This window comes from Cucumis melo, chromosome 1 (genome assembly GCF_025177605.1).
Source record: "Cucumis melo cultivar AY chromosome 1, USDA_Cmelo_AY_1.0, whole genome shotgun sequence".
In the NCBI taxonomy this organism is placed as follows: Eukaryota; Viridiplantae; Streptophyta; class Magnoliopsida; order Cucurbitales; family Cucurbitaceae; genus Cucumis; species Cucumis melo.
The window spans coordinates 34,147,136-34,160,199 of NC_066857.1; the positions used below are offsets into that span (position 1 = coordinate 34,147,136).

Below are 13,064 nucleotides of genomic sequence, written 5' to 3' on the forward strand. Positions count from 1 at the left end.
TTGCAGTTTCGGCATTTAAAAATTAAAAAAAAAAAAAAAAAAAAAAAAAAAGAAAAAAGAAAAAGGATAAATCAGTTATTTACAATCGTACGGTCCTCATTCTCTCATCAGTCTTCAATAATTTCATGGATGGATCCTTTCCATTTTAATATCCTCCAAATTCACTCGGCATCACATGGCGCAACATGATTGGCGGTGTCACAACATTTTCATTTCATCTCCTTCATCATCAATCAATTAAATCCCATTATATATACATGTACATTTAATAAACTAATTTAATTAATTCCAGTTTTTTTGAGTTTTCTTATCGAACTCCGACGTTCATGGCCGTCAAAACGATTCTTCAACTCCCCCATTGATTTTTGTTATTATTATTATTATTATTCAGCTTGTACAGATACTCATATATACTCTGGATCTACATACCCAAAACCTCAAAAAATTCCCCAAAATTCTTCCTCCCCCCTATTTAAACTCCCCCCCTCTCAATTTCGATTTCATCGATCGAGATTTCACAATGGCAATGAGAAATTCAGAATGCGGTTCTTCAATAATTCTCCTCTCTTTCTTCTTAATCGTTCTTTTTTCTGTTCAAATCGAGGCTAAGAATCAGAAGGAAGCGTTAGATGCTCTGTACAAAGCGAAATTCTTCAAGAACTCAAAAGCTGCCCGGGGTTTTTCATCGCAACTTCTCGTTAACAGCGAATCAGCGACGACGACGACGACGACTAATAATCAAAACGCCGAAAACGTTGAGATTTACGATCAAACCGGAATGAAGAAGCAGGACAAAATCGTACGGCTTCCAGGACAACCACCGAACGTTAGATTATCGCAGTACGGCGGATATGTGACGGTGAACAAATCTGCGGGTAGAGCTTTTTATTATTACTTCGTTGAAGCTCCTCATAACAAGAAATCCTTGCCGCTTCTTCTCTGGCTCAACGGAGGTGTGTACGTGTGTTTAAATTCTTCGTCGATGATTGTTCAATTTAGTTGATGATTTGAGTTGTGAATTTCGATTTCTTTCAATAATCTATGATTTTGGGAGTTCGTTTCTTTACGTCGTAATTAGTTAATTAAGAACTTCAGTTGCTTTTATTAATTATTCTTTTTGCTTAAACTTTTCAAATAGTATTTTTTGGAAAAATAAAAGAAAAGGAAAATTGTATGATTTATAAGTATAACTATTTTGACTCCTCTCTTTGTGGAGAATATATCGGCATCAGCCCATCAGGCATGCATGCTGAGCTGTAATTTATTTATTATTTTCTTCTTTGATAAAAAAAATAATAAATAAATGTTTGTTAATCTTTTTGATAACAATTATTATTTTTGTTATTAAGCTAAATTTGACAATTACTTACCGTTTAGAAGATTATTTTTTTTCTTTATCAGAAAATAAATGTCCTAACACAAAAGCCAAATTGTCCCCCACCCCACACTCCATGAAAAAGAGACAATGAATGCCAGATAGAAAATATCTATTTAATGCTACCTTAGATTATAAATTGTGTTATGGATAGGTATAATTTGAAAGAACGAAATGGGTAAGTTTAGCTCTATTATTATACTTAAAACATTATTGTTATTGTATTTTTCTAAAAAATAAATACTTAATTAACCCTATATTTATATCCATATACAGAGTTTTAAATCATTGGTGCACATGAAGCCACATGGAATGTATGTCTAAGTTAGGAATGAGTATCAGTAGATTAATGTCACATTCAATATAAATGATTATATTTATAATTTAAGAAGGAAAAAAAAAACATTTGAATTTTATTTTATATCTGAAGTAAAATATGATAGAGGTAGGAGAGAAAGATAAGATTTATGGAATATGACGTGTCAGTAAATGATTGGTGCTACAGGGCCTGGGTGTTCGTCTCTTGCCTATGGAGCAATGGCTGAACTGGGTCCCTTTCGCGTTCGCAGCGACGGCAAAACCCTCTTCCAAAATAAGTTCTCGTGGAATCACGGTAAGGATCATGATTTAAAACTTTTGTATTCTTCTTTAGTTTTAAATCATAATATTATCTATTAAAACAATTGCAATTGGGTTGTAGCTGCGAATGTGTTGTTTTTGGAGTCACCAACGGGGGTTGGATTTTCGTACTCAAATACGACGTCGGATTACAATACAAACGGGGACAAGAGCACGGCGGAAAACAACTACGCGTTTTTGGTGAATTGGTTGGAGAGGTTCTCGGAGTACAAGACCCGGGATTTCTATATCGCCGGCGAGAGTTACGCCGGTCACTACGTCCCTCAGCTGGCTCACACCATTCTTTCACACAATAAGAAGGCTGGAAAGAAAATCGTCAATCTCAAGGGCATTATCGTAAGTCCACATTCCTCTCTCTAACTTGTGGGAAATTAAATAGCATCCACTGGAAATCATAAAAATAGTTTTTTTTTTTTTTTTTTTTTTTTTGTGTTGTATCAATGTAGCATTAAAATTAAGTTTACGAAAATTCAAATATATTCGTACAAAAACTCTTTGTGTTTCGTAATAATTGAAGTTTGCACTTAGATGTAAGATGCATGACCAATCATAAGAACGCACAACTCCAACTATCACAATCTGACGTCATTAACTAATAATTATCCACCAAAAGAAAGTCCCCCGCGAGTCATGGGACGATGTAGGAAGGGATTGTGCTTGTGCCCCCACCGCCCAAATTATTAGTACCTTCATTCTAAAGTATCTTATATCTATATATATAATTGAAAAATATGTATTTAATGATTAATGTAAAACCAAATTCTTATAATAATAACAAAGGGTGACGTTTCTTTTCTGATTTCAGATTGGAAACGCCGTGATCAACGATGAAACAGACCAAATAGGAATGTACGACTTCTTCGCAAGCCACGCACTAATCGCCGACAGAACCGCAAAGGACATAAGGAAATACTGTAATTTCACGTCCGACGAGGCGGTGCAGAATCGGCAATGCATAGATGCGTCGAACATGGTCGAGTCAAACATAGGCGTAATTGACATCTACAACATCTACTATCCATTATGTCAGAATACCACCCTGACAAATGTGCCTAAGAGAGCGTCGGTGTTGAACTACGATCCTTGTACAGATTACTACACCTACGCTTACTTGAACCGGGCCGACGTTCAGAAGGCGATGCATGCTAACGTCACGAAGCTTTCGTACGATTGGGAGCCTTGTAGCGATGTCATGCAGGGGTGGTCCGATAGCGCTTCTACTGTTGTTCCTTTGTTGAGGGAATTCATGGCTTCTGGCTTACGAGTCTGGGTTTTCAGGTACTTCTTTCATCTTCCCTCTTTCTTTCTCACCTTTACATTTTGGATGATTATTGTTTTTGTGAGTCTTTGAAAGTTCGTTTTGTACCGTTTTGGGTTGGCTTTTAGTTTTTGATAATTTATCCTACAAACTTCCCTTTTACGACCTTCCAATTTATTGCATTCTTATTTACTTTTGGTTCATGTTTTAAAAATCAAATCAACTTATTTTTGTTTTTTTTTTTTTAATTTACATAAAAATTCATCATTTGTACTGAATAAATGGGTAAACTATCTATTGTAAAAAAATATGTTTAATTTTTCAAACATTAAAACCAAAATAAAATGTTGGTCACCAAAATAAGATTAGTTTTTAGTTTTAAACTTTCTTAAATGACATTTTATATGGATATTTATATCTAAAATTTCAACATTTGTTGACGTTGATCTATTAACAAATTTGGGTGCAGTGGTGACTTCGATGGGAGAGTACCCATTACTTCCACCAAATATTCTATCGACTCAATGAAGCTTCCTGTGAAGAAATCTTGGTACCCTTGGTTCAATGCTAATGAGGTAATTTCATAACTCCATCATATATCGTCCTTTAGTAGGGTTTAAATATGACTAGAACAAAATCAGGTTGAATTAGCGTAATGTAATGGTTGATTGGAGTATTTGATGTTTAAACTTTTAGGTCGGAGGGTATGCTGAAGTGTATGAAGGGGAATTGACATTGGCAACAGTGAGAGGGGCAGGTCATGAAGTGCCAAGCTACCAACCAAGAAGAGCACTTTCACTCATCAAACACTTCCTTCGTGGAACTCCTCTCCCTTCTTCACATCGTCGCACCACATAACCTTATTTCCATCTATAATTTCGAGTTACCATTCCTAATATTTTTCTGATTTGGTCCTTATTACTTCTCTATTTGTTGTTGCATTTCCTTTTCAATAAACTTGTTTTAGGGGGAATGTGATGATAATTCTTTTACCGATTTAGTTTCTCAAAGATTGATTTAAACAAGAAAAAATTATTTGCTCTGATTGACTACCGATTGATTCAAAAAGGACAATTTCTGATGTCAATATACAATATATTCACGATGATATTAAAAGATTAAAAAATGAAAGGAAAGACCACTTTTGATTTCAAGTGTTATTTAATTTATCCTTATTTACTGTCAAGTGTCTACTATTCAACTATATGATCAACCTCAACATATATATCTTTAATTTGTGGATAAAAGTGATAATTACCATGTCTAAATTTTGAAATCGTTAACCTATATTATATCATTAGATTACATGTAATAATGTGACAAAATTGAAGGAAAAAAAATAGGCATTATTCATTCCACTTGAAAACCATTGAATTTAAAAAAGTAAATATACACACAAAAAATTCTATACATACATACTGTTATAATCCATCCAACTCTAATTCATGAAAATTATAATTACAAGTTTTCCAAAAGGAATTTAATTGAATAATCTATAGACTATATATCAATAAATTAGCTCATTTTTTCAAATCAAATGAAGTAAAAAAGAAAAGAAACAAAAAATGAGAGAGGGAGAGTTGATTGAGTTTAAGAAAGAAAGGAAGTAGTGGGTTAATTTAATTGGAAGTCATAGTTTGTCCCACATCGGTGAGACTTAAAAAGAGACAGTGGAAGTGGGGTATAAAAGAAGAATTAGGTTGAACGTTGAAACATACTTACCTGGACGGGGCTTTTGGGCGATCAAGAAGTCCCATAGCCTAGGTTGGTGACATCCATTGCACATACAGGAGGGGTGCCCGCCTAAGGTCTGCCCAATGTGGCAGAGCCTACGTCATAATTTGTGGCAGTGGGGGCCTGCGTTCGCGCGGCCCCTATCAATTTACAACTAAACTATTTATTTATTTTAACAACAATTTACGTTTCATTATATAACATTTAAGGTCAGCTTCAATTATTTTATTATTGTCATAAGAAAAGTGAACTTCCAAAACATTAATAATTATATAGAAAAATGCCATTGTTATTTCTTTCCAAATAATATGTCGAGAAAAATATAAAATTAATATGAAAACAGAATAAATTTTCATTATTTTTGTATTTTATATAAATTTTTAAATGAATCTAAACATTTCACGGCGAATGGGCCTTTGAATTACGTGTCCACCAACAGATCCAAAGCCCACACATATCTTTTCTCCAAGCAGCCACCGGCTTTCTCCTCCGGACGTCGGCGTTCCGATTCTTTCTGTCCGTGGAACCACCTCCGGCAAACGCCGACGATGACTCCTCCACCGACTGCCGACAGGTCCTCGATGAGAAGACGGAGTGATGTTGATGCAAAACCAGTTCACTCCCTAAGCCACGACATCTTGTGCATAATTTTCTCGTTTCTTGACCTTTTCGACTTGGTTCGATGCTTAGCTGTTTGTAAATCCTGGTACTCTTTTTCATTTTCTATCTTTGCAGAAAGGAGAGAAGAAAAAGCGTAATGGATTTCTTTGATGTGTGTGCAGTTTCTTTTTACTGTTAATTTGATATCTCTAACGAAAATTTTGAATGTGCTACAAGGAATTATGCTATTTATAAATCAGAGATATTGCGAACGTTTTGCTTGAGGTATCAGAAGCAGGAGATGAACTCCGCTAGTACTTCAGAAGTTTCATTTTCTTTGGAGAAACCTTTACTGGAATGTTTAGAGGAAATAGCGATGGAAAGGCATAAGTTGGCCTTGGAGAAAGGCCGTATTAGAGTTTCTCAATGGATTGGCCATTCAGTGAGGTAAATTTGGCAAGATGGACATTGGTCATTTCTAAGTTATTTATGAATTACATACTGCTTGTGTTCATTGAACATTATTGTTATGGAGCATCTAAAGTTAGGAGTTTGATTGCTGAATTATCAGATAAAATCGTTTTCTTATTTTACTGCCTTGTGCTTTTCTTATCTATAGCTGAGGACTCTTTATCCTCAGACATCTAATTGTATGTCAATTTTTCTAATCAGCATACTTTTTAGTGGTTTCTTTCTTCTGAATACAAAAATTGCAGGGTGGGGAATGAAACTCTGAACCTTAGGGACAGAGCTCATGTCAATTACCATTGAACTACACTTTGGCCTTTTTAGTGGTTTCCTTTAGTTGGAGATTAGCCTTTTTAGTGGTTCCCTTTAGTTGGAGACTAGAATACTTTGATCAGGTGTTTCTCCATTGTTTTGTAGCTTTATTATTACTATTATTAAATGAAATATAAATAGAAGCATGATTGGACTAGGCTAGATGTTCTCAAACTCTTCTGAACATTTTGCATCCCTGTGTTTGTGTGGGTCTGTGTGCGTGTGCGTGTGCGCGCACATTGCATAATAACTCCTGTAACATGGATTTTTATATAGGGCTGAACAATGCCGAATGAAGATGGGCTTAATTCTGACAGGAGTGGGCGATAAAGTACAGCTTCTTACTCTGCTATTTGATAGAATTTGGTTGAATTCATTTATTTGTCCTATTCACCCAAAGGAAAAAGTAGGGATAAATGAAGAAAGAAACAAATGCGTTAGAGAGATTTGCTCCAAGTGTGTGGGTGAGAGATATAGAGAGATGTACTTACACTGAGCAATTCTGATTTTAGCTTGTTGTGATGCCTCACCTGTCACTTGGTTTTACAAAAAGATTTTGCTGCAATTTCAGGTTATGAGACTTTGGTCGCCAGAGAACTTTAGATGTCTAGAAGAATATTCAATTCCTGAGAAAGTGCCATTAATCGACTTTGATTTTGACGTAGGCAAGGTAATATTGATGTATATCTTATAAATATGCCGACTTTCTTACTAGTTTAGAAAACTATTGACAAAACATGTTACACCATAGGAAAAGGTGAGATACTTTTTATCCACATATGCAATCCTTTCCTTTTCATCTTTTGAATCTTAAATCATTCAGCACTTTCCTGGCTGAAATCAAGGATTTTATTCTTTTCCCAATAGGGAAACTAATATTAGATGAATGAAATCTAATTTCCTAAAAACATTGTTCTAGATTGTTGGTTTGGTTGGCAAACAGTTGTGCATATGGAGTCGTAGTGGGAAAAGAAGTATATTTCCTTCACGTGAATGTACTTTTGAGAAGGGTTTGTGTATGCGGTATGTGGCTTTAACTTTCACTGAAGTATCATTGGCATTTATCTTCTAGAAGATTCATTTTCTTTCCCTGAAATAAATTGAAATAATTTACCGTTGGATAATGTAATTAAACGGACTAGAAGAGAATGAAATCCTCTCTCGAAAAGAAAACTCAGGCATTTACAAAAAAAAAAAATTAAATAAATAAATAAAAAATCATGCCATCTAATAAATAGTAAAGGCATTAGAAACAGTGGCATCTAAAAACCTATATAAATTATAATTTATTTTCAGCCTTTTTCTTTTAGGAAGTAAATTTGTTCAATAGTTTCTTTTACTCGATCATTTATAGGCTTAAAGTGCTTCTCAATTGATTTTCAATTAATTTATATGACGAGTTTTACAATTCTGCTTCCAGTTACTTTGATGCGGAGGCAGTTGTGGGTTGTGAAGATGGGACAGCTCATGTATTTGACATGTACAGTAGGAGATGCTCTAGAATTATCAGGTAAAACGGGAGAAATATGTATGACATTACACCTTTCCTTCTGTGGTTCTTTGGATGCGGCTATTGACAGACTAAGATTAGGCATTGAATGAACCGACAAAAGGAGCTACCATTAGAAGTTGAATTGGTGAAAAAACTATGAAACGATTTTTATATTGATTACTTTTTCGTTCCCCATGCACACAAGCACTATTACTGACATTTGCATGTTAGAATGTTTAGATCTATATTTTATGTGAAATGAAGGCTAACGGAAATGAATTTCAGCATTTCTTATTGGATAGGTGGTTTTATGTGAATTTCCGTAATGGTTGCAGGATGCTTCCTGGACCAGTGACATGCTTATGTGTGAATGATGATCAGCTCATGTTTGGTGGTTCTCTGCTTGGGAACATTGGAGTATCAGGTCTTCGGTCTGATCAGCGGGTAGTAATGCTTAGATCAAGAAATACCGTAGGTCATATCTGATGCCTTCATTTCAGATTCTCCATGCATGTGGCAGTCTTGCTATTATCTCCTCGTTTTAAAATTTTTTGGGTGTCACAAACTCACTATTTGCAAAGTACAACATGAAAAATAGTCCTCTGAATTAGAGATAAAAATGAAGCATTTCAGACTGTAATTTAAGCCTTCTTTAGGTCGTTTCGTTTTTTGTTTTTTGCTTTTAAAAATTAAGCTTATTTTCTCTCAATTTCTTTCCACGGTTTCCATCTTTTCTAAGTTCAAGAATTGAATTCTTAGTTAAATTAAAAAAAAAACACATTTATAAAATCTAATCTTTAGTTTTCAAAAATTGACTTAGTTATTTAAAACATTGGTAAAAGGTAAATAATAAAACAAGAAATTTAGAGGTGGAAGAAGTGTATAGGCTTAATTTTCAAAAATTAAAAACTATAAACCGAACAGTTATTAAACACATGTCAAAATCAATCCCAAGTAGTTTATGTTTGGCCATTTTAGCATTCTCATTTTGCCAATTTAACATTCCCTTCTGTTTGCTGCCTGATGATTTTTGTAGAAGTTTTCATCATGTGTAAATATATATATACATTTTCTTTTTCGACCAATTTGTGGTAAATGAAGTGTATATTTAACAACAATCTCTGTTTGCAGGTATAAGGACTTTATGTTACAACGATTCTTCACGTTTAGTGTTTGCGGGATCAACTGCCGGTCATGTCTATTGTTGGGACCTCAGGTAAGTAAATAGAACTACAAATGTAACTTTAGTCACCCTGTCTGACCACCTATTTCAGCTTGCTGCTTGAACATTTAATGGATAATGGATATGGAGACAAGTTTCTGCTTTGAACTTTGACCAAAACATTTTAATTGTTAATCCCATGGGGGGGGTTAACTAAGGGTAGAGAAGTTCTGATACCACAATTCATGATGCCTAAAATATTCTATTTTCAGATCATCTTATGTGTGGATTTACTACTTTTATCGGTCATCAAATTATATACTCATTGAGTTCTGCACATTTCTTAGGACTATGAAATCCTTATGGGAATCCCGAGTGAGCCCCAACGTCATATATTCTTTGCAACATCTCCAAAATGACAGGTCAAGTTTGGCCGTTGGTGGAATAGATGGAATTCTACGTATTTTGGATCAGAATACGGGAACCGTGCGGTCGTGTTGTATGATGGATAGTAGATTGTTATCGACGCATCAAAACGGTCTCGGAACTGTCGAAGAAAGGAGAGGGAAAAGACTGTCAGATGAGACGCCTATTGATGCAATAGACAGAAGGAATAGGCCTTCGATCACAAGCTTGGCTGTTGGAATGAAAAAAATAGTCACAACGCACAATGATAAGTTCATTAGATTGTGGAAGTTTCAAAGCTAATTTTACTTCCTATGCTCTTTATTTAAATTGTACATATTTGCATATTGTTGTATGATGACTAATTTCAAATTTTGATCAGATAGAATTTCTGCTTTCAGGTAAATTTTATAGATTTCAAAAAACCGGTTTATCCATTATATTATAGTTTATCACATTCTGGATGAAAATTAATGTAATCAAAATCAGATTTCATTTATTCGAGAGGGTAGGATCAAAGAATTATCGAAGAATTTGAACTTTGAATTCCACATATCCATATGGATTACAGACTCCAAAGAAGGGACGGAAGTAGCTCAACTATAGGAAGAGGGATAGCTTTCTAATGTTCAACATGTGAGATTGGAACTTTTTTTTTTTATCTTCGATGGATCAGTACTAATTGTTTTCAATCGCAAAAATAATTAGACTGTTTTAGTCATATTTACTTAAAATTATGAATATATTACATTTTCTATCATTGTTATTGTTACCATTTAGGGTCAAATGGTAACAATAAATGTGACAAAATGCACAATTATGAAATAATCGTAACAATAAGTGAGTCTCATAATGCAATTGGGTTGTCTACTCTCTCACAGTAACTTAATCGATATCGGTACAAAACACAGACAAACAATAGCTATTAATTTATTCCATTTGACCTAGAATATGCATGATCTTTTGTCTTTTCATGGTTTATAATTAAATTTTGGTTTGTATGGCTAAACAATTTTATCAAATTATAGAAATTATTTATGGTATCATATAAAAAACTATGAATTATAAATCATTTTTTTAATCAGACACTAAAAATTATTTTTTTTCTTATAACTAAACTAAAATTTTAATTAAACTTATATTAAAAGTTAATTACAATAAGTAGCCATTCTAAAAATAATAATTAGATATATGAATACTTTTTAAAATGGTAGATATAGTAAAATTTATCAAACTAATTTCTATTTTTGGTTAATTAAAAGTTCTGCAACATATGATTCAACCAGTGAAAGATCATGCTCTCGTTACGATTTTGTTATATTTGCAATATTTTAAAATGTTACTTTGAAGATAATTGCTGTATTCGTAATTATTATTATTTTTTTCTCATTAAAATGGTAATCCTTTTTATGGGGTAGAAGGTGTATGACAAGGCCCAAATTCTCCCGGCCCAAAAATCAAAAACCAGAAATACCCTTTCCAGTTTTCCATTTCCTTCTCCCCTAGTAAGCCCTCATCTTCATCGTCGATTTTCAATCTCCACCGTTCCATCTTCAACCCTAACCCTAATTTCCTCTCCGATCACCGTTCTCAGCCATGGTCTGCATACGCAAAGCAACCATTAACGACCTTCTAGCCATGCAAGCCTGCAATCTTTTTTGCCTCCCGGAGAATTACCAGATGAAATACTATTTCTACCACATTCTTTCTTGGCCTCAACTACTTTACGTCGCCGAAGATTACAACGGCCAGATCGTCGGCTACGTTTTGGCTAAAATGGAGGAAGAAAGCAACGAGTGTCATGGCCATATTACCTCCCTTGCTGTGCTTCGTACTCATAGGAAGCTCGGTTTAGCTACTAAGCTCATGAATGCGGCTCAGAACGCCATGGAACAGGTTTATGGAGCGGAATATGTCTCCCTTCATGTGAGGAAAAGTAACAGGGCTGCTTTCAAGTTGTATACCGAGACTTTGGGGTATAAGATCCATGATATTGAAGCGAAGTATTATGCCGATGGCGAAGATGCTTATGATATGAGGAAGCAGCTTAAAGGGAAGCAAATCCATGGGACTGGACATCACCATCACCACCACCACCACCATCACCATCATCACCACCATGGGCATGGGCACGGGCATCAGCATGGTGGTGGGTGTTGTTCTGGTGGTGATACTGGGAATGTTGCTGAGGCAAAAGCAGAGTCTAAGGGAAATGCATCGAAAGTGGACTCCTCAAAGCTTAATGAGAAAGCTGGATGAGGTGGGGGCTAATTTTTTTTTACTTGATAAATCGTATGTGTTTTGAATTTATAAATTCTGCATTGTGGATATTCAGTTCTTGTTTGTTTACATACTTATCCGATGCAGTTGTTGATCAATACACTGGCTGAGAATCAACTTATATCCGATTCAGTTGTTGACTGGTTGGCTTTTGTGCGTTATTATTCATTTTGAATCTGTATTGTGCTTGCCATCTTGATTATATGATAACTGTATCTGGGTATTGTCCATCTCTATAGTCATTTGAATTATTATAAGGTTACAGACTTATAGTTGTCTCTGTATTTTGGGTTATCATTTCCCTAATTCTTTTAGGAATTTATTTCTTATGTGGATGGTAACAACTGACAACCACTTCAATTGGGACAAGTTAAGTTTCTGGAAATTACGATGTATCTTGATTCTTTTTAGTATATTACGAGTCAATATGCATTTTAGATTTTGAGATAATAGTCTATTTCTATTGGTTGTGTGTATGTTTGATCTTAATCTTATGATAAACAATGGAATAGGTAGTATGGTGTCATAATCAGGTAACATTCCACTATTTCTTTGGAGGACAGTGGAGTGGAGTGAATTGGAGTGGCAAAGAGTGTTATGTGGTGGTGGAAACTTCCATGTGTATGTTTTAGTGCAAGAGGGGATTCGAGCATTCAAACTGAAAGGAAAGAAAATGGTATCTTTTACCCTTAGGTTGGCTTTAAACTTCTGTACATTTATATTGTGACCGAAACGTATGTTTTAGGTGTGAAGTTAGTTAAAAGTCCATCAAATTTCTTATTGAGGGAAGTGGGAACTCTTTTGTGCCTCATCACACATCCTCTAAAGATAAGAAAATTTTGAATTATTTGTCTTCAAAATAAATCATATGTTATATGTTTCTACTTTTTATTTGATATTAAGCGAGTAGTTCAGAACTTGAGAAGTGAGCAATGCAAATTACTTAGTAAGATGTATGTGATTCATCCTGCCTCCTTTGTTTTTTCATACCAAAAAGGAAAATGGTTTCGTGATTAGCACACCGAGATAATGTTTTTTTTTTTTTGCACCATTCATCTTAGCATTGAATAATAAGATAGCTTTTCTGTGATCACCTCATGAAATGACAACATATTCTTTGAAGTTCAGATATGGGTAAAACAATACCTCTACGATCATAGAAATTAAAAGAAAGGGAAATAAGATAGCTTTGGGGTTCAACACAACTACAAAACGTTCTTGGTTTGTTAAATCTCATGAAATATGTACTAAATTTAGAACAAATTAAAAGATTGAACAAATATGAAAATTATTTTTTGTTGTTCAATTACAAATTATTTTAGGATGTTAAAATTTAGTC

At 34.4% G+C, this 13,064-nt stretch overlaps 3 protein-coding genes and 1 non-coding gene across 7 annotated transcripts; all 4 read left to right on the forward strand.

Annotated features, from left to right (window-relative positions):
• The first annotated feature begins 123 nt into the window (after positions 1 to 123).
• LOC103499959 (serine carboxypeptidase-like 40) lies at positions 124 to 4,432 on the forward strand. The gene is made up of 6 exons (XM_008463131.3): positions 124 to 953; positions 1,881 to 1,988; positions 2,076 to 2,350; positions 2,820 to 3,292; positions 3,742 to 3,847; positions 3,969 to 4,432. The coding sequence occupies exons 1-6, from the start codon at positions 521 to 523 to the stop codon at positions 4,128 to 4,130; spliced, it is 1,557 nt and encodes a 518-aa protein (XP_008461353.2). The 5' UTR covers positions 124 to 520; the 3' UTR covers positions 4,131 to 4,432.
• Positions 4,433 to 4,986: 554 nt separating this feature from the next.
• Positions 4,987 to 5,150, forward strand: LOC127144317 (U1 spliceosomal RNA). The gene has a single exon (XR_007815968.1). It is a non-coding gene; the product is annotated as a U1 spliceosomal RNA (small nuclear RNA).
• A 126-nt stretch (positions 5,151 to 5,276) lies between these two features.
• On the forward strand, positions 5,277 to 9,885 carry LOC103499956 (F-box/WD-40 repeat-containing protein At3g52030). 2 transcript variants are annotated; one of them, XM_051087996.1, is made up of 9 exons: positions 5,278 to 5,712; positions 5,844 to 6,053; positions 6,663 to 6,717; positions 6,958 to 7,056; positions 7,306 to 7,409; positions 7,807 to 7,896; positions 8,214 to 8,353; positions 9,010 to 9,094; positions 9,388 to 9,885. In XM_051087996.1, the coding sequence occupies exons 1-9, from the start codon at positions 5,555 to 5,557 to the stop codon at positions 9,746 to 9,748; spliced, it is 1,302 nt and encodes a 433-aa protein (XP_050943953.1). In that variant the 5' UTR covers positions 5,278 to 5,554; the 3' UTR covers positions 9,749 to 9,885. The 2 variants fall into 2 exon arrangements, with proteins under 2 accessions (XP_050943955.1, XP_050943953.1); XM_051087998.1 differs by lacking the exon at positions 7,807 to 7,896 and having other exon boundaries at positions 5,277 to 5,712.
• Positions 9,886 to 10,935: 1,050 nt separating this feature from the next.
• On the forward strand, positions 10,936 to 12,589 carry LOC103499957 (N-terminal acetyltransferase A complex catalytic subunit NAA10). Of its 3 annotated transcripts, none has more exons than XM_008463128.3 (2): positions 10,936 to 11,705; positions 12,238 to 12,589. In XM_008463128.3, exon 1 carries the CDS (start codon positions 11,042 to 11,044, stop codon positions 11,702 to 11,704), a length of 663 nt encoding a protein of 220 aa, XP_008461350.2. In that variant the 5' UTR covers positions 10,936 to 11,041; the 3' UTR covers position 11,705; positions 12,238 to 12,589. The 3 variants fall into 3 exon arrangements, with proteins under 3 accessions (XP_008461350.2, XP_050943964.1, XP_008461349.2); XM_051088007.1 differs by having other exon boundaries at positions 12,289 to 12,589; XM_008463127.3 differs by lacking the exon at positions 12,238 to 12,589 and adding an exon at positions 11,813 to 11,955.
• The last annotated feature ends 475 nt before the right edge of the window (positions 12,590 to 13,064 follow it).